Source organism: Hyla sarda, chromosome 1 (genome assembly GCF_029499605.1).
Source record: "Hyla sarda isolate aHylSar1 chromosome 1, aHylSar1.hap1, whole genome shotgun sequence".
Classification (NCBI taxonomy): domain Eukaryota; kingdom Metazoa; phylum Chordata; class Amphibia; order Anura; family Hylidae; genus Hyla; species Hyla sarda.
Window position 1 is genome coordinate 245,480,729 of NC_079189.1, and position 21,628 is coordinate 245,502,356.

Sequence of the window (21,628 nt, forward strand, 5' to 3'; positions counted from 1 at the left end):
GATGACTTGGATAGACTAAGTGTCTGGGCATCCACTTGGCAAATGAGGTTCAATGTGGATAAATGTAAAATTATGCATCTGGGTACTAATAACCTTTGTGCGTCATATGTTTTAGGGGGAATTAAACTGGGAGAGTCACTGGTAGAGAAGGATCTGGGTGTACTTGTAGATCATAGACTACAGAATAGCATGCAATGTCAGGCAGTCGCTTCCAAGGCCGGCAGGATATTGTCATGTATAAAAAGAGGCATGGACTCAAGGGACAGGGACATAATACTCCCCCTTTATAAAGCATTGGTACGGCCTCACCTGGAATATGCTGTTCAGTTTTGGTCACCAGTGAATAAAAGGGACACTGTGGAGCTGGAAAGGGTGCAGAGACGTGTGACTAAACTAATATGGGGCATGGAACATCTAAGCTATGGGGAACGATTAAAAGAGTTACAATTGTTTAGTCTTGAGAAGTGACGTTTAAGGGGGGATATGATCAATGTATATAAGTATATAAATGGCCCATACAAAAAATATGGAGAAAAACTGTTCCAGGTTTAACCCCATCAAAGGATGAGGGGGCATTCTCTCCGTCTAGAAAAGAAAAGGTTTAGTCACAAGGGGTGACTCGCCTTCTTTACCATAAGAACTGTGAACTTATAGAACAGTCTACCTCAGGAACTGGTCACAGCAGGAACAATTGATAGCTTTAAAACAGGGTTAGATACATTCCTGGAACAAAATAACATTAATGCTTATGCAGAAATATTTTTAAAAAAAATCAAACTTCTCCAGGCTGCCAGCATAAAAAAAAAAAAAACAAGACTGATTTGTCGCCGCTCCCCCGATGCCTCTGGTATCCTGCTCCATCTTCTGCAGCTATCCTCTTTCTGGTTGCCAGTAGTCATGTTGCGGCTAAAAAAAAAAGCCATTTTGTGACTTTTGGGGGCTTCCATTTCTACACAGTGCACTTTTGGTAAAAATTACACCTTATTTTTATTCTGTCCATCCATACGATTACAAGGATAACCAATTTATGTAGGTTTTATTTTATTTTACTTCTTTTAAAAAAATTATAACTTTTTGTAAAAAATATTGTATGATTCAAATTGTACTCTTCTGACCCCTCTAACTTTTAAATTTTTCCGTATAGGGAACTATTATATGCAGTCATTAGATTGCATTAACAGAACAATGATATTATACAGTGAAATCTGTATTCTACTGATACAGCCTGGATCTTTATAGACACTTAAAGGGGTACTTCACTGGAAAACATTTTTTTTTTTTTAAACCAACTGATGCCAGAAAGTTAAACAGATTTGTAAATTACTTTCTAGGTGTCAGCAGAGAGCACTGTGGTCAGGCAAAAAGGAAATTCAAAAAGAAGAGAGCTTCCTGTGGATCATAACAGTAGCTGATAAGTACTGGGAGGATTAAGATTTTTTAATAAAAGTAATTTACAAATCTGTTTAACTTTCTGGCACTAGTTAATTTAATAAAAAATTCCCAGTGGAGTACCCCTTTAAGGCCCAGATTTATCAAACTGTGTGAGAGAAAAAAAATTGAGATTTTCCCACAGCAACCAATCACAGCTCAGCTAACGAGCTGTGGTAAAGTGAAAGCTGAGAAGTGATTGGTTACTGGTGAAAAATTCCTAAATTTTTTCTCTCATAGAGGTTGAAAAATCTGGGCCTTAAAGCGCAACTGTCATGACATTTTGGTGCAATAACCTGCTCACAGCCTTTGTACTGTGTGCAGGTGGTGGTTATAGCAATGTTTTTACCTGAAATTTGGCGGCTTTCATGACTGCAAAGCCACTGACGGTCGGATAGGCGTGGCGCGAGGTACGCGATGCCCCGCCGCCGCCGCCACGCCCACCCCCACGCCCACCCCCACGCCTACCCCGTATGTCCGTGCTGGGACCTCTGTGTGATTGACACACAGGTCCCAGCGCATGCACCCTTCAGTTAATCTAACCTGCGCAATCAGGTTAGTTCTCGACACTAGGTGCAGAGAGGAAGCGCGCTCTCTGCACCTAGCACTGCGCAGGCGCACTGAGGAGGAAGACACACAGCAGCGCGCAGGTTAGATTACCTGATGGGCGCATGCGCTGGGACCTGTGTGTCAATCACACAGAGGTCCCAGCGTGGACATACGGGGTAGGCGTGGGGGTGGGCGTGGCAGCGGCGGTGCATCGCATACCTCACGCCACGCCTATCCGACCATCAGTGGCTTTGAATAAAAGCCTTTTTTGCAGTCATGAAAGCTGCCAAATTTCAGGTAAAAACATTGCTATAACCGCCACCTGCACACAGTACAAAGGCTGTGTGCAGGTTATTGCACCAAAATATCATGACAGTTGCGCTTTAACGCTCCAGGGCATACATGTACACCAGGTGTGTTAAGTCCCAGGCGATAAGGGCATACAGACGCACCTTTGTTATACAGGGGTTAAACATAAAGTAAAACATTTCACTTTCTCAGAATGACATACAGTGGCATCCATCACTAATAGGCTTCCACTGTAAACAAAACTTTATACGACACTTTCTGAAAAAAGCACTCCAGGTTTTTCATTGTCAGTATTGTGCACATTCACCATCACTAGTCCTACAGCGCAATTTTTCCATTCCAGCACAGTTGCATCTATGCCTTTTATTACTATAAAATGGATCAGGGTATATTGCATTGTTGCTGAGTTGTTCTTTTTTTATGATGTGACTTTTATTTCAAATTGCAATAAAATGCACGATTTTAACAGTAAAAAAAAAAGCTAAAAAAAATGCAGTAATAATGCAACATGTGAACATAGCTTGAAAACTTCATAAAACATCTTAGTTGTGGTCATAGGTCAAATCAATTTTGCCTCATGGCAATATTTCTCTAAAAATGTATAACAAAACTAGCCACTAGTGTGTAAGTTCATACATCAATATACAACACTTGTGAAAGCTGCACTCTATCTTCGGAGCTCTGTTTTGCTCCGGATGCAAGCATATTTTTCAAAGCACAGAGTATACTTCACATACAAAAAGGAATGCACAGACCTGTTTAGTGATATTCTTTCTTGTTCATTTATTCCAAGGATTAATTTCAGGTATACATTATACATTCATTTTTTGTTCATGCATAGAATATTCTCAAAAAAACACACCTTGAGTAAAAAAAAGCATCAAAATGGCATGTAGTTTGAACTGACACCAACCCAATTATGAGTCTCGGCTGCTGTCTAGCCAGGTAATTAGATCATCTTCTTCTTCATCTTCTGGATTACTTCTTAACCTGTTAAGGACCAAGGGCGTACAGGTACGCCTTTGCTCCCTGCTACTTAAGAACCAAGGGCGTACCTGTACGCCCATGGGAATTTCGGTCCCCGTTGCGCACCAGACGGGGATCGGACCAGGGTGACTGCTGATATCTATAGCAGGCACCCCCTGCAAATGCCCAGGGGGGTCGTCAGACCCCCCCCGATGTCGGCGATCGCCGCAAATAGCCGGTGAATTCACACCGGCAATTTGCGCAGATTGCAGGTCATACGGGTCTATGGTGACCCGGAAAATAAGGGGGATCGGGGGGGGGGGGTTAACTTTCGGTTTCCCCGTTCTGCCCACCCACAATAGGCTGGGCAGAAAGGAGAAACCGAGGAGGACTGGCGCCGAAGACCACTTACACACTGGTGGCGGCAGCAGGCGGAGATCGGCGGCAGAAGAGGACGGCGATGCGGCTCCCTGGATCCTACGGAAGCCAGTGAGTTGCCTAGCAACATCTGGAGGGCTACAGTTTGAGACCGCTATACAGTGGTCTCTAAACTGTAGCCCTCCAGATGTTGCAAAACTACAACTCTCAGCATGCACAGACATCTGTTTGCTGTTTGGGCATGCTGGGATTTGCAGTTTTGCAACACCTGGAGAGCTACAGTTTGGAGATCACTGTGCAATGGTCTCTAAACTGTGGCCCTCTAGATCTTGCAAAACTACAACTCCTAACATGCCCACACAGCAGTTTGCTGTCTGGGTATGCTGGGATTTGTAGTTTTGCAACATCTGGAGGGCCACAGTTTGGAGATCACTGTGCAGTGGTCTCTAAACTGTAGCCCTCCAGATGTTGTAAAACTGCAAATCCCAGCATACCCAAACAGCAAACAGCTGTCTCCGCATTCTGGGAGTTGTAATTGCGTACCTCCAGCTGTTGCATAACTACATCTCCCAGCATGCCCTTTGGCGATCAGTACATGTTGGGAGTTGTAGTTTTGCAGCAGCTGGAGGCACACTGGTTGGAAAATACTGAGTTAGGTCACAGAACCTAACTGAAGGTTTTCCAACCAGTGTACCTCCAGCTGTTGCAAAAGTACAACTCCTAGCATGCACGGTCTGTTAGTACATGCTGAGAGTTGTAGTTTTGAAACAGCTGGAGGTTTGCCCCCCCCCCCCCATGTGAATGTTCAGGGCACATTAACACGGGCGGGTTTACAGTAAGTTTCCTGCTTCAAGTATGAGCTGCTGCAAATTTTGCGATGCAGCACAAACTCCTAGCGGGAAACTCACTGTAAACCTCTGCCAGTGCGAATGTACCCTAAAAACACTACACTACACTAACACATAATAAAGGGTAAAACTATACATATTCATCCCCTTACACTGTCCCCCCCCCCCCCAATAAAAATGAAAGACAGATTTTACAGCAGTGTTTCCAAAACAGAGCCTCCAGCTGTTGCAAAACAACAACTCCCAGCATTTCCGGACAGCCACTGACTGTCCAGGCATGCTGGGAGTTTAGCAACAGCTGGAGGCACCCTGTTTGGGAATCACTGGAGTAGAATACCCCTATGTCCACCCCTATGCAAATCCCTAATTCAGGCCTCAAATGCGCATGGCACTCTCACTTCGGAGCCCTGTCGTATTTCAAGGAAACAGTTTAGGGCCACATATGGGGTATTTCCGTACTCGGGAGAAATTGCACTACAAATTTTGGGGGGCTTCTTCTCCTTTTACCCCTTATGAAAAGGAAAAGTTGGGGGCTACACCAGTCTGTTAGTGTAAAAAAGTTTTAAAAAAATTTACACTAACATGCTGGTGTTGCCCCATACTTTTTATTTTCACAAGAGGTAAAAGGAAAAAAAGACCCCCAAAATTTGTAATGCAATTTCTCCTGAGTACGGAAATACCCCATATGTGGGCATAAAATGCTCTGCGGATGCACAACAAGGCTCAGGAGTGAGAGCACACTATGTACATTTGAGGCCTAAATTGGTGATTTGCACAAGGGTGGCTGATTTTACAGCGGTTCTGACATAAACGCAAAAAAATAAATACCCACATGTGACCCGATTTTGGAAACTACACCCCTCACGGAATGTAACAAGGGGTATAGTGAGCCTTAACACCCCACAGGTGTTCGACCAATTTTCGTTAAAGTCGGATGGGAAAATGAAAAAAAAATGATTCACTAAAATGCTGGTGTTACTCTAAATTTTTCATTTTCACAAGGGAAAATGGGAAAAAAAGCCCCCCCAAATTCCCAAATTTGTAATCCCATTTCTTCTGAGTAAGAACATACCCCATTTGTGGATGTAAAGTTCTCTGCGGGTGCACTACAATCCTCAGAAGAGAAGGAGCTTCATTGGGCTTTTGAAGAGAAAATTTGTCCAGAATTGAAGGCCATGTGTGTTTACAAAGCCCCCAATAGTGCCAGAACAGTGGACCCCCCACATGTGACCCCATTCTGGAATCTACACCCCTCATGTAATGTATGAAGGGGTGCAGAGAGCATTTACGCCCCACAGGTGTCTGACAGATTTTTGGAACAGTGGTACGTGAAAATAAAAATTTTATTTTTCATTTGCTCAGCCCACTGTTCCAAATATTTGTCAAACACCAGTGGGGTGTAAATGCTCACTTCACCCCTTATTAAATTCTGTGAGGGGTGTAGTTTCCAAAATGGGGTCACATGTAGGGGGGGGGGTTCACTGTTCTGGCACCACAGGGGTCTTTGTAAACACACATGGCCCCTGACTTCCATTCCAAACAAATTCTCTTTCCAAAAGCTCAATGGCACTCCTCCTCTTCTGAGTATTGTAGTTCGCCCTCAGAGCACTTGACGTCCACACATGGGGTTTTTGCATACTCAGAAGAAATGGGGTTACAAATTTTGGGGGTCATTTTTTCCTATTACCCCTTGTAAAAATGTAAAATTTGGGGACAAACCAGCATTTCTGTGAAAAAAAAATTATTTTTCATTTACACATCCGACTTTAATGAAAAGTCGTCAAACACCTGTGGGGTATTAAGGCTCACTGGACCCCTTGTTACGTGCCTTGAGGGGTGTAGTTTCCAAAATAGTATGCCATGTGGGAGATTTTCTGCTGTTCTAGCACCATAGGGGCTTCCTAAATGTGACATGCCCCCCAAAAACCATTTCCGAAAAACTCACTCTCCAAAATTCCATTGTCACTCCTTCTGTTCTGAGCCCTCTACTGCGCCCGCCGAACACTTGACATACACATATGAGGTATTTCTTACTCGAGAGAAATTGGGTTACAAATTTTGAGAGAATTTTTCTCCTTTTACCCCTTGTAAAAATTCAAAAACTGAGTCTACAAGAACATGCGAGTGTAAAAAATGAAGATTTTGAATTTTCTCCTTCACTTTGCTGCTATTGCTGTGAAACACCTAAAGGGTTAACACACTTATTGAATGTCATTTTGAATACTTTGAAGGGTGCAGTTTTTTTAATGGGGTCATTTATGGGGTATTTCTAATATGAAGGCCCTTCAAATCCACTTCAAACCTGAACTGGTCCATGAAAAATTCCGATTTAGAAAATTTTGTGAAAATTTGGAAAATTGCTGCTGAACTTTGAAGCCCTCTGATGTCTTCCAAAAGTAAAAACTTGGCAACTTTATGATGCAAACATAAAGTAGACATATTGTATTTGTGAATCAAAATATAATTTATTTGGAATGTCTATTTTCCTTACAAGCAGAGAGCTTCAAAGTTAGAAAAATGCAAAATTTTCAATTTTTTCATAAAATTTAGGAATTTTTCACCAAGAAACGATGCAAGTATTGACAAAAGTTTACCACTAACATAAAGTAGAATATGTCAAGAAAAAACTATCTCGGAATTGGAATGAAAGGTAAAAGCATCCCAGAGTTATTAATGCTTAAAGTTACAATGGTCAGATGTGCAAAAAACGCTCTGGTCCTACAATGAAAATTGGCCTGGTCCTTAAGGGGTTAAGGATGTATTCACATGTACAGTATCCTGCGCATATTTGATGCACAGAATTTGAAGCTGCAAATTTGGAGCCGTGTTTAGTCAGTTAGTTTACACTGAAATCTGTAGCATAAAGTCTGCTGCTTCAAATCCTGTGTATTAAATATGCACAGGATACTGTACGTGTGAATGCACCCTTAATAAGTGCTTCTTTATGGAATAGCTCAGCGAGCTGCACAATTCTATGTAAACCCCTGATGTCTACAGCCCAAACAGAAGCTAGGACACATTTTTGGACTCCATTGGGTAGCAGGGGTCTATAGATACTTTTACAGCATATGCCAAGAAATTTTCCAGTACATATGGTAAACTTAGAATGCTAAAACTACTATGGCTACACTGCCAAACAACTGTATTACACAGATTAAGCAAGGATGTATTGTTGTATTCTAGTATTTAAAAAAAATTTACATGTAGCTGAGGCCAAGTTAAAATATAAAAAAAATATATATACTTACTTAGCCCTGTGCCACCTGCAGTCTTCATTTGGATCTTTCTGGTCCTCCGATCTTCTGTCTTCTTCTTACTTCTAAAATGAGCACTCTGTGCAGAGTCGGCAAGACCTACACAGGGTGCTGATCTCTGAAGCAAGAAGAAGATCAGGGGAATGGACAAAGACTAATGAGAGCTGCAGGAAACCAGGGCCAGATAAGTATATCTTTTTTTCCTATTATAAACCATGTATTTAGTCTCTGTCTATAACCATATTTACAAACTTTTTGCCAAAAAATATAACTCTCTAAAGTTATCTTTCTTTGTTGTAGATTGTGGATCTGCCCCTGTGCTACCTTTTAACAAGATAGTTGGAGGCAGTGGTTCCTTGCGAGGAGAATGGCCATGGCAAGTCAGTCTGTGGCTGAGAAGAAAGGAGCACAAATGTGGAGCTGTTCTGATCTCAGATCGTTGGCTGCTGTCGGCTGCCCACTGCTTTGACATGTAGTTATTGACAGGGCCATTCTGTACTGGGTACTAGGACAGCAGAAGGGATGTGTGAGGGACTGAGTACTTGTTTAGTATTAATTTTATTGTAATTTTTTTTTTCTCTGACATTACCAGTTACAGTGACCCCAAGGTATGGGCAGCATACCTAGGAACCCCTTTCCTCAATGGTGTAGAGGGAAGAGTAGAGAAGATTTTCAGAATCCACAAACATCCCTTCTACAACGTCTACACTCTGGATAATGATGTAGCTCTGCTGGAGCTGCCTTCACCTCTCACCCTCACAAATCTAATAAAGCCTATCTGCCTGCCAGACACCAGTCATAGCTTTGTAGAGGGGACAAAATGCTTCATTACTGGCTGGGGCTCCACTAAGGAAGGAGGTAACAAGTCTGCAAAATAGAGCTAAAACTGAAATTGGCAAAAATTATAATTCACGTTTAAAGGGGTTGTCTCGCCTGTTTTAGTTTTTCGGCCAGCTCTTGCCCAGCTGCGACCGCAGGAGGTGGTCTAAAAAGCCGAAAGCAGCTAAAGTGGGAAAGTAACACAATTTACGTAACTCCAATTGACTATAATAGGGTTTGCGCAAACACCGTAGTTCCACAAGCTACAATGTTTACGTTACTCCAAGAGTTACATAAACAGTGTAGCTCACAGAGCTTGCCATTTGCGTAACTCCCATTATAGTCCATGGAACTTATGCAAATTGCAAGGGGACCACCCCTTTAACATTTGAAGGAGCATTGTGGATAAAAATTGTGTGTGCTGTGGGTGGGGCATGAGAGACACTGAAATAAGACCAAGCATTGAATCCGTGTCATGCAGACCCTGCATTAACCTAACACAGTGGTGTTGTAAATGATAAACCTAGACTGTATCATCTTAAGCAACAAATCCACATTCTCTGGCCATTCTGCAGGTACATATGTTGCCTCTCATGGTAGGGCTTCCACATGGCCTTATTCATCAGGATAGTGCTTGACAGCAAGGGTTTACAAGGGAAATCTACACCAGATGGCAAAACTTCCTTGGCCTGCCCAGTCACCAGATGTTATATCTAGACTAGAGGCAGCCTAACAGTGTACTAGTGCCTCCTTCAGTTTAACCCAAAAAACGTGTCCTTGCTCTAATATAGTAATCACTTACATATATCACCATTACAGGCACACATGTCTGTCATCCGTTTCACATGCAGTAATCTGTCGGTACAGACAGATAGTACAGGTTAAACGGATGACAACCATACTTACCTGGTCCTGTTCCGTGCTCTGGTTCTCCTGCACCTTCCACCGTTTCTCCCATTCTGGGGCCAACATGGAGCATGAGCAGAGCTTTGAGGCATCACCACTGCTGCTTCTCTGCTGGGTCCTGCTGCTAGCAAACAGTAGCGGTGATGTCACAATGCTCCACTTATGCTCCAAGTCGGCCCTGGAACTGACGATAAAAGATGTTAATTACTCCTCCTAGGGCATTATTTTTTTTTTTTCAATTAGTGTATGTCACATCTTAAAATGTTATACCTTATTCTTGAAGTTGGAACAGTATGAATGCAGGGAAACAATTGATCTCAATTATGTTGTCTTCCACCAGTGTATAGAGTAACCTGATAAACAGTTAGGGTACATTCACACACACTGGATCTGCTGCAGATTTGAAGTTTTAAAATCTGTAGTCATGAATTTGAAGTTGTGGATCTACAACTACAAATTTTACAAGGCAATTCTTATGGATTTTTGATTGGGACATCAATAAAGTTATTGCCTTTTAAAATCCGCAACTTAAAATCCACAGCAGATCTGCTGTGTGTAAATTCACCCTTAAAGGAGTACTCCAGTGCGCACTTTTTTCCTTTTATCCCGTCCGGGCTGCAAAATAAAAGAAAACACAGTTTCTCTTACCTGCCAACGAGCCCCCGGAGCTCCGGTACACTCCGGTACAGGTGTTCGGTCCCGGGGCTGTATTCTTCTTACTTCCTGTAAGCCCGACACGTCACACGGAGCTTCAGCCTATCACCGGCCGAGGCGGGACATCGCTGCGGCTGGTGATAGGCTGAAGGTCCGTGTGACGTGTTGGGCTTACAGGAAGTAAGAAGAATACAGTCCGGGGACTGAACACCTGTACCGGAGCTCCGGGGGCTCGTTGGCAGGTAAGAGAAACTGTGTTTTCTTTTATTTTGCAGCCCGGACAGGATAAAAGTAAAAAAGTGCGCGCCGGAGTACTCCTTTAATAAAAAAATTTCTATACACTACTAAGCACATTGGTTCATTGCGAATACTGAAAGCCACAAAGACAAGAACACTTATGCTTTCTCACATGCACATATGCTTAAAAGCATTTATGTTTTGTTTGCTATTGTTTTTAGGCCCAATGTCAAGACAGCTACAGAAGGCCTCAGTCACTATTGTAGGGGATCAAACCTGTAAAAAATTCTATCCCATTCAAATTAGCCCCAGAATGCTCTGTGCTGGTTTTATGCAAGGCGGTGTTGACAGTTGCTCTGTAAGTATGATTTTTTTTTCTAAAGCAAAAATATATATATTAATATACATGCACTAAAACTATGGCTTAAACAACAATTTGATTAATTTAATCAATGAATTTAATCAATTATGAAAATAGTTGTCAACTATTAATCAGTTGGTCGATTAGTTGGTCAGCCAATTTCTAAACTTGACATACACATAGCGATTATCACTATGTATATATGCTACTGTGGTCCTCGGCAGCCTGTTTAGTGAAGAGGGGTCCAGCACACACAATCTTCTGCTTCCTTAAGCTCCTTTCTGAGAAGATGCATTAAGGAGAAGATTATATGTGACGGACCCCTCTTCACTAAATAGGCTGCTGGGAGCACATAGGATGGACAACCAGGGAATGTGCTGCCCCTCTTATCTGGCCACAGGTAAGAAACAGGGAGAGGGGTATAGCCCTTACGAGGAAAAAAAAAAAAAGAAAAGTATATTTAAAAGAATTATTATACGCATTTAAATATAATAAAAAGCTTCTCCTCTCAGCCTCCGCAAAGCTTAGCATCTAGCCGACCCCACAAACTCTCAACACACAATGCATCCCTTACCTAAAACACACAGAAGACCTTCAGTAAGTCATTTCTACAGCTTGCCGCCCACCCCGTAGACTGCAATAGGGGAGTCTATCTATGCAGTTTCATCATACAGGAGGACAGAAGGAGGATTGTGATGTCATCCCACTCCGTACCATGTGATTCCTGGCTGGAATCAATAGCCATGGGCTGCAGCTAATAGCCTTTAGGCTATTAACCTTTAGATCCTGTGGGACCTAAAGCTGGAAAGTTTGCCAGTTTGTTGCTAAGGGTGATCGGGACCACCATGGAGTAATCGCAGAGTTCCTTTCACCTTACCTGACAACTGGAGGGCCTCTAAGGTTGATACGTGTATAAATGTCTGAACTATTAAAATATAATGTTAATTAAACTGCATGGTCAATGGCGTAAACTTTAAAAAAAAAGGTCCAGAATTGCACATTTTGGTATAGGAGAAATTTTTTTTTAATAAAAAATCATCAAAAAGTCCCATCAAAACAATTATGGTACCGATAAAAAATTATAGATCAAGATGCAAAACATGGGCCCTCATACATCCCTGTATACAGAAAAAAGAGAGTTGTAGGGGTCAGAAGAGGACAATTTTAAGCATACTAATTTTCTTACAAAAAGTAATAATTATTTTTAACTAGTAAAATAAAAAGAAACCTATATAACTTGGGTATTGTTGTAATCCTATTGACCTATAGAAAAAGATATAAAGATGTGTCGGAAACTAAACTCCCTAAAAATTGCATAATGGCATTTTTTTATTTTCAAAATCTTTTTTTAATAATTTTTTTGGCTTTGCCATACATTTTGTTGTAAAATGAGTCATGTAATTACAAAGTACATTTAGTTCCACAAACAACAAGCCCTATAGACGAATATTTGGAAGAGTTATGGATTTTAAAATGCGAGGAGGAAAAAAATGAAAATACGAAAAATCGTCATATGGCTCCGGTGGGAAATATGAAATCACAGCTGCATAAAGGAGCCTGGGCCCCTGCCACCTCTCATCTCCCCCCTGCCGCCGCTTATCTCCCATCACCCTCCGCCACCGCTCATCTGCCCCTCGGCCACCGCTGCTCTTCTTGCTCCAGCGCATCTTGCACCCGCACTGCCTGTTTCAAGACTACAACTCCCAGCATGCCCTTACAGTGAGGACATGCTGGGAGTTGTAGTTGTGGCGGGTGGTTGATGCAGGCCGGTGGCCAAGGCAGCGGAGCCAGTTGGCACCCAGAAATATGAAAATACAATGTAATTTCATATTTCCCGGGCGGTGCCGTGATTGGCCGATTGGCCGGTTGGTCTCGGCCAATCACGACATCGCCCGGGAAATATGAAATTACGGTGTAGTTTCATATTTCTGGGAGCCCTCTGCTGCCTTGGCCACCAGCCTGCAACAACCACCCGCCACAATTACAACTCCCAGCATGTCCTCACTGTAAGGGCATGCTGGAAGTTGTAGTCTTGCAAGAGGTAGTGCGGGTGCGAGATGATCAGTGGCGCTGGGGCAAGAAGAGCAGTGGCGGCAGGGGGAGCTGAACGGCGGCCGGGAGGGAGATGAGTGGTGGCTGCGGGTTAAGACTACGGGGTAGGGGGAGATGAGATGAGGGGCCGGGGCAGCAGAGGGCTCTTTTAAATATGAAACTACACTGTAGTTTCATATTTCTCAGACGGTGCCGTGATTGGCCGAGACTAAACGGCCAATCACGGCACCGCCCGGGAAATATGAAATTACAGTGTAGTTTCATATTTCTGGGAGCCGTCCGGCTCCGCTTCCCTGCCCAAGAGTTGCAACTACAACTCCCAGCATGTCCTCACTGTAAGGCTCCTTTCAAACTATGAGCATTCATCCGTTATTAAACAACCGTTTTCTGTGTAAAAATGGATGTATAATAACGGATGAAATAACAGGTGCTAACGGCTGAATAACGCCTGTCAAAATAACGGGCATATTCATCCGTTAAGACCCGTTATAACATCAGTCATGTATGGCCGTTTTAACACCTCTGCCTACAGACTCCCACAGCCGGGACTACTACTACTCCCATCATTAATAAAAAACGAGAAAAAACAACAAGAGGTGCGCCCCTAGTGAGGACCGTTTGATGGTAGTGAAAGTGTAACACAAAGATGGGTTCTTACCCCTAGGTGTTGCGCTTAGAGCACAACACCTGTAGTAGCGTAGAAATCACGGGACACCGCTGCCACGAGGAACCACCCGGTTTGACATCCGTCAGTCCGGTAGTAGGCAATGAAAGGAAATATGTAGATAGATTCCTCTTAGAAAGGCGCTGGTACCCAAGGATGGAGATAAACTTCTTTATTAGCAACGCGTTTCGATCCCGAACCGGGATCTTCGTCAGGCATACAGTACAATGAGATATGGTTACATTTATAGTGTAAGGGATTGGATGACCACTTCCGGGAAACCGGAAAACGACGTGTCATTGCTACGTGTCAAATGGGATAAACTTGACACTTCAATATAATATTTTTAAAATAAATGCAATAAAAATTTTTGAACTAAAGAATATGATTAATATAGCAATGGGACATATGCAATAATTGTAAAAAATCTCATTAAAAGGACATTTAAACGAATGAATGAAAAACAGTACCTTAAAACAACCATTAGGTGGCAGTAGTATAGTAATACATAAATCTGGAATAAGATCAGTACTCACAAGTGCACAGTAGATGGCAGTGTTGTACAAGGGAAACATTAAGTGGTGTAGTTGCTCACAAACCACCACTAGATGGCAATGTGACTCTCGTTGTATGTGTCAATCTTGTTTCCACATAGGAATAGCGTTCGTGGAGAAAGGAGAGCTGTAGGGTAAGTGAATGCAAGAAGTACTTTTACTATTATTATTTGTGCTAATAACATTGAAATGGGTTTATTTTAATTAGAGAATAACTTCTGATAATTCATTAAGGCCATCGGGAACTAAAGTTCCCATCCTGTAAATCCAGTATATTTCTTTCCGTTTTAATTGTTCAAACCTATTAGAAGCGTTCTGTGGTATGGTTTCTAGAGGGGTAATAGTAATGGGATTTGTTTTATCCGGATGGGCTAGAGCGCAATGTTTAGAAACTCCATGTAGCAGAAATTTATTTTTGATATTATGACGGTGTTTATTTAATCTATTGTGAAGTGGTTGAATGGTTCTCCCGACATACTGAAGTGAGCATATGCATTGTATGACATATATTACATAGTCAGATTGACATGTTAAATGAGTTTTAATATTGAATTTTTCACCTGTTTTTTTTGAAATGACATGGGTGAGGCCGTGTGTGATTTCTCCACAGCATCTGCAATTTCTTCTATAGCATTTAAAACTACCCGGTTTTCTTGCGGGATTTCCATGTTTTTCATCATCAATATGGGAACGGTGTTGATGTAGCTGACTTGGGGCCAACAGACTCTTTAAATTAGGAGCCCTCCGAAAGGTTAGCTGTGGATTCTCAGGTAGAAGATTTTTGAGGTAGTTGTCTTGCTGTAAAATGTGCCAATGTGACCTTAAAATTTGTTTTATTGAAGGTATATTTTTATTAAAAGTCGTGATAAAATTCATAGAAAATTTCTTTGTCTCTTTTTCGGCATTTGTCTTCTGTTTTGGAACTAGGCAACTTCTTTGATCTAGATTTCTTGCTTTCTTGAATGCGGTTTGAATGATTTGTTCGGGGTATTTTTTGGATTTAAAACGTTTGTTTAAAATCCGGGACTGGCTTAAAAAATCACTGTCTCTTGTGCAATTTTTCCTTATCCTCCGAAATTGGCTGAAGGGGATATTGGTAATCCATTTTCTATGATGTCCACTGTGAAAGTCCAGATAGCTGTTCACATCCACAGATTTAAAATAGGTAGATGTAAAAATATTTTGATCATCATGAGTAATAAATAGATCTAAAAATGTAATGCTGGTAAAATCTGATTCCATAGTAAAAGAAATACCCCAATCATTGTTATTTAATGTTTCCAACAGTAAAGATTCTGATCCATCTTGTCCCTCCCATATAAAAAATAAATCATCTATAAAACGGCGATAAAATCTGATGTGGGGTGATAAAATGGGGTTGTCCCAAATAAACGAATTTTCAAATTCCCCCATAAATAAATTAGCGAATGAAGGTGCCACTTTAGCGCCCATCGCCGTGCCTGTTTCCTGGTGGTAAGTATTTCCATTGTATGTAAAATAGTTATTTTGTAAAATAAAACTCAGACCATTGATTAAAAACTCTTTGTGTGCAGTGGATAGGGTGGCATCCTGTTCTAGATATTTTTTAACACACTGTGTCCCTCTAGTGTGATTAATATTACTATAGAGTGCTTGCACATCACACGTAATGAATTTCCATCCAGGTGTCCATTGAATGTCTAACAGGGATTCAATTAAATGGGATGAATCGCGGAGGTGGCTCTGTAGGTTGTGAACATGTTCCTGTAGGTATAGATCTATATAATGAGCTAAATTGCTCGTTGCTGATGATGTACAGGAGACAATTGGACGGCCTGGGGGTTTTTTTATGTCTTTGTGGATTTTTGGTAAAAAATAAAAATAGGGTTTATTGCCATTTTTTATGGTGATATAATTGCGCTCTTCTTTAGTTAGGATCCCCTGTTTGAAGGCATCATTAATAAGTTCATGGAGATCTGCTTCCATTTTTTTAAAAGGGTCATTTCTACTAGTGCTGTAATACAATGTATTTGATAAGATGTTAATAGCTTCTTTTTCATAAAAATCTAAATCCATAATGACTAGACCTCCACCCTTATCTGCAGGGCGTATTACAATATTCCTGTTGTTGCGGAGATCCCTTAGTGCTTTCCGTTCATTTTTAGTAATATTTTGTTTCTTTTTATAGTCTTGATTGATTTTATCTTTAAAATCTGATAAAACAAGGTCTGAAAATACTTCGATGTGGGAGCCTTGTTTATGAAAGGGATAGAAGGTGGAAGGTGGTTTAACAGGTTGGTGTCTTGTTTTTTCACCTGGTGATTTTTCTTCCTGTGTACCTATTTTCATAGGGGATTTTTCTTCCTGTATATCCCTATGTGGATCATGCAACAAATGTGGCAGGCTCATCGTATCACTCGGGGTTTCGTGATATTTCATATTTTGAAGAGAAAAAAATCTTTGAAGAGTTAGTTTCCTTATGAATTTATTAAAATCCAGAAAGAGCTGAAAATGATTTACATTGCTGGTCGGACAGAATGATAAACCCTTCTGTAATAGGCTTGTCTCATGGTCATTAAGAATATATTCAGATAAGTTATAAATATAGACCGACTTCTGAGTCGAACGTGATTTCTCCTGTTCGCTGAGATCGGTGTTATTTATTATTGGTGAATTCCTTTTTTTCTTTTTTTTTTTTTTTTTTTTTTTTTTTTTTTTTTTTTTCCCTTTTTGAGGGGGCCAAAAAGGGAAAAAAAGGAATTCACCAATAATAAATAACACCGATCTCAGCGAACAGGAGAAATCACGTTCGACTCAGAAGTCGGTCTATATTTATAACTTATCTGAATATATTCTTAATGACCATGAGACAAGCCTATTACAGAAGGGTTTATCATTCTGTCCGACCAGCAATGTAAATCATTTTCAGCTCTTTCTGGATTTTAATAAATTCATAAGGAAACTAACTCTTCAAAGATTTTTTTCTCTTCAAAATATGAAATATCACGAAACCCCGAGTGATACGATGAGCCTGCCACATTTGTTGCATGATCCACATAGGGATATACAGGAAGAAAAATCCCCTATGAAAATAGGTACACAGGAAGAAAAATCACCAGGTGAAAAAACAAGACACCAACCTGTTAAACCACCTTCCACCTTCTATCCCTTTCATAAACAAGGCTCCCACATCGAAGTATTTTCAGACCTTGTTTTATCAGATTTTAAAGATAAAATCAATCAAGACTATAAAAAGAAACAAAATATTACTAAAAATGAACGGAAAGCACTAAGGGATCTCCGCAACAACAGGAATATTGTAATACGCCCTGCAGATAAGGGTGGAGGTCTAGTCATTATGGATTTAGATTTTTATGAAAAAGAAGCTATTAACATCTTATCAAATACATTGTATTACAGCACTAGTAGAAATGACCCTTTTAAAAAAATGGAAGCAGATCTCCATGAACTTATTAATGATGCCTTCAAACAGGGGATCCTAACTAAAGAAGAGCGCAATTATATCACCATAAAAAATGGCAATAAACCCTATTTTTATTTTTTACCAAAAATCCACAAAGACATAAAAAAACCCCCAGGCCGTCCAATTGTCTCCTGTACATCATCAGCAACGAGCAATTTAGCTCATTATATAGATCTATACCTACAGGAACATGTTCACAACCTACAGAGCCACCTCCGCGATTCATCCCATTTAATTGAATCCCTGTTAGACATTCAATGGACACCTGGATGGAAATTCATTACGTGTGATGTGCAAGCACTCTATAGTAATATTAATCACACTAGAGGGACACAGTGTGTTAAAAAATATCTAGAACAGGATGCCACCCTATCCACTGCACACAAAGAGTTTTTAATCAATGGTCTGAGTTTTATTTTACAAAATAACTATTTTACATACAATGGAAATACTTACCACCAGGAAACAGGCACGGCGATGGGCGCTAAAGTGGCACCTTCATTCGCTAATTTATTTATGGGGGAATTTGAAAATTCGTTTATTTGGGACAACCCCATTTTATCACCCCACATCAGATTTTATCGCCGTTTTATAGATGATTTATTTTTTATATGGGAGGGACAAGATGGATCAGAATCTTTACTGTTGGAAACATTAAATAACAATGATTGGGGTATTTCTTTTACTATGGAATCAGATTTTACCAGCATTACATTTTTAGATCTATTTATTACTCATGATGATCAAAATATTTTTACATCTACCTATTTTAAATCTGTGGATGTGAACAGCTATCTGGACTTTCACAGTGGACATCATAGAAAATGGATTACCAATATCCCCTTCAGCCAATTTCGGAGGATAAGGAAAAATTGCACAAGAGACAGTGATTTTTTAAGCCAGTCCCGGATTTTAAACAAACGTTTTAAATCCAAAAAATACCCCGAACAAATCATTCAAACCGCATTCAAGAAAGCAAGAAATCTAGATCAAAGAAGTTGCCTAGTTCCAAAACAGAAGACAAATGCCGAAAAAGAGACAAAGAAATTTTCTATGAATTTTATCACGACTTTTAATAAAAATATACCTTCAATAAAACAAATTTTAAGGTCACATTGGCACATTTTACAGCAAGACAACTACCTCAAAAATCTTCTACCTGAGAATCCACAGCTAACCTTTCGGAGGGCTCCTAATTTAAAGAGTCTGTTGGCCCCAAGTCAGCTACATCAACACCGTTCCCATATTGATGATGAAAAACATGGAAATCCCGCAAGAAAACCGGGTAGTTTTAAATGCTATAGAAGAAATTGCAGATGCTGTGGAGAAATCACACACGGCCTCACCCATGTCATTTCAAAAAAAACAGGTGAAAAATTCAATATTAAAACTCATTTAACATGTCAATCTGACTATGTAATATATGTCATACAATGCATATGCTCACTTCAGTATGTCGGGAGAACCATTCAACCACTTCACAATAGATTAAATAAACACCGTCATAATATCAAAAATAAATTTCTGCTACATGGAGTTTCTAAACATTGCGCTCTAGCCCATCCGGATAAAACAAATCCCATTACTATTACCCCTCTAGAAACCATACCACAGAACGCTTCTAATAGGTTTGAACAATTAAAACGGAAAGAAATATACTGGATTTACAGGATGGGAACTTTAGTTCCCGATGGCCTTAATGAATTATCAGAAGTTATTCTCTAATTAAAATAAACCCATTTCAATGTTATTAGCACAAATAATAATAGTAAAAGTACTTCTTGCATTCACTTACCCTACAGCTCTCCTTTCTCCACGAACGCTATTCCTATGTGGAAACAAGATTGACACATACAACGAGAGTCACATTGCCATCTAGTGGTGGTTTGTGAGCAACTACACCACTTAATGTTTCCCTTGTACAACACTGCCATCTACTGTGCACTTGTGAGTACTGATCTTATTCCAGATTTATGTATTACTATACTACTGCCACCTAATGGTTGTTTTAAGGTACTGTTTTTCATTCATTCGTTTAAATGTCCTTTTAATGAGATTTTTTACAATTATTGCATATGTCCCATTGCTATATTAATCATATTCTTTAGTTCAAAAATTTTTATTGCATTTATTTTAAAAATATTATATTGAAGTGTCAAGTTTATCCCATTTGACACGTAGCAATGACACGTCGTTTTCCGGTTTCCCGGAAGTGGTCATCCAATCCCTTACACTATAAATGTAACCATATCTCATTGTACTGTATGCCTGACGAAGATCCCGGTTCGGGATCGAAACGCGTTGCTAATAAAGAAGTTTATCTCCATCCTTGGGTACCAGCGCCTTTCTAAGAGGAATCTATCTACATATTTCCTTTCATTGACTACTCCCATCATGGAACAGACTCCATGATGGGAGTAGTAATTCCCCGGCTACGGGAGTCTGCAGACAGCTGGGGAGGCTAGTGTTTGTACTACTACCCCTATCATGGAACAGAGTCTGTTCCATGATAGGGGTTGTAGTACAGGGGCTGAGGGATTGATCGCACCGATGCGATCTGAAGTTAATAAGCAGGGGAGCGATGTATCGTGTGTTTTAACTTTCATTTTTAAATCCCCCGCGGGTGAATCCCTGTGGGCGAATTTTTTAAAATGAACATTGTGAGTATATTGTATATTAAGTGCTGTGGGGGGGGGCAGATGGTCAAGAGATATAGCACTGCAGGGGTAGGCAGACATATAGCCTATATATCTAACCCCCCAGCGCATTTATAATATGCCCCCCGCCAGGGCATTAATAAAGATACAGTGGGGATCAAAAGTTGGGCACCCCAGGTAAAAATTTGTATTAATGTGCATAAAGAAGCCAAGGAAAGATGGAAAATCTCCAAAAGGCATCAAATTACAGACATTCTTATAATATGTCAACAAAAGTAAGATTTTATTTCCATCATTTAGACTTTCAAAATAACAGAAAACAAAAAAATGGTATCTGCAAAAGTTTGGGCACCCTGCAGAATTTATAGCATGCACTGCCCCCTTTGCAAAGCTGAGATCTGCCAGTATCATGGATTGTTCTCAATCATCATCTGGGAAGACCAGGTGATGTCAATCTCAAAGGTTTTAAATGCCCAGACTCATCTGACCTTGCCCCAACAATCAGCACCATGGGTTCTTCTAAGCAGTTGTCTAGAAATCTGAAACTGAAAATAGTTGACGCTCACAAAGCTGGAGAAGGCTATAAGAAGATAGCAAAATGTTTTCAGATGTCAGATGTGGAAGTTAAAGCAAGATCTGGAAGACCATGAACAATATCAGACGGAACAGCTTTGCAGGATTGTGAGAAAAACTATTTAAAACCCACGTTTGACTGCACAATCCCTCCAGAAAGATCTGGCAGACGCTGGAGTTGTGGTACACTATTCCACTATAATGAGATACTTGTACAAATATGGTCTTCATGGAAGAGTCATCTGAAGAGAACCTCTTCTACGTCCTCACCACAAAAATCAGCGTTTGAACTTTGCAAAAGAACATATAGACAAGCCTGATGCATTTTGGAAACAAGTTCTGTGGACCGATGAGGTTAAAATTTTACTTTTTGGCCGGAATGAGCAAAGGTATGTTTGGAGAAGAAAGGTAAGAGAATTTAATGAAAAGAACCTCTGTCCAACTGTTAAGCATGGGGGTGGATCAATCATGCTTTGGGGTTGGATTGCAGCCAGTGGCACAGGGAATATCTCACGAGTAGAAGGAAAAATGGATTCAATAAAATTTCAGCAAATTTTTTATGCTAACTTGATGCCATCTGTGAAAAAGCTAAAGTTAAAGAGGGGATGGCTTCTACAAATGGATAATGATCCTAAACACACCTCAAAATCCACGGGGGATTACATCAAGAGGCGTAAACTGAAGGTTTTGCCATGAACTTCACAATCTCCTGACCTCAACATAATTGAAAATCTATGGATAGACCTTAAAAGAGCAGTGCGTGACAGACAGCCTAGAAATCTCAAAGAACTGGAAGACTTTTGTAAGGAAGAATGGGCAAAGATACCTTAAACAAGAATTGAAAGACTCCTGGCTGGCTACAAAAAGTGTTTATAAGCTGTGATACTTGCCAAAGGGGGCAATACAAGATATTAACTCTGCAGGGTGCACAAGCTTTTGCAGACCCCATTAATACA

General features: G+C 40.5%; 1 protein-coding gene across 3 annotated transcripts in view; it reads left to right on the forward strand.

The window, feature by feature from the left end:
- Positions 1 to 21,628, forward strand: part of TMPRSS9 (transmembrane serine protease 9) — a 211,012-nt gene that overhangs the window by 184,298 nt on the left and 5,086 nt on the right. For all 3 annotated transcript variants that reach the window (XM_056569902.1, XM_056569904.1, XM_056569905.1), the window contains 3 exons: positions 8,033 to 8,204; positions 8,325 to 8,590; positions 10,570 to 10,706. In XM_056569902.1, the coding sequence (XP_056425877.1) occupies positions 8,033 to 8,204; positions 8,325 to 8,590; positions 10,570 to 10,706 (575 nt within the window). The remainder of the gene's footprint in view (positions 1 to 8,032; positions 8,205 to 8,324; positions 8,591 to 10,569; positions 10,707 to 21,628) is intronic.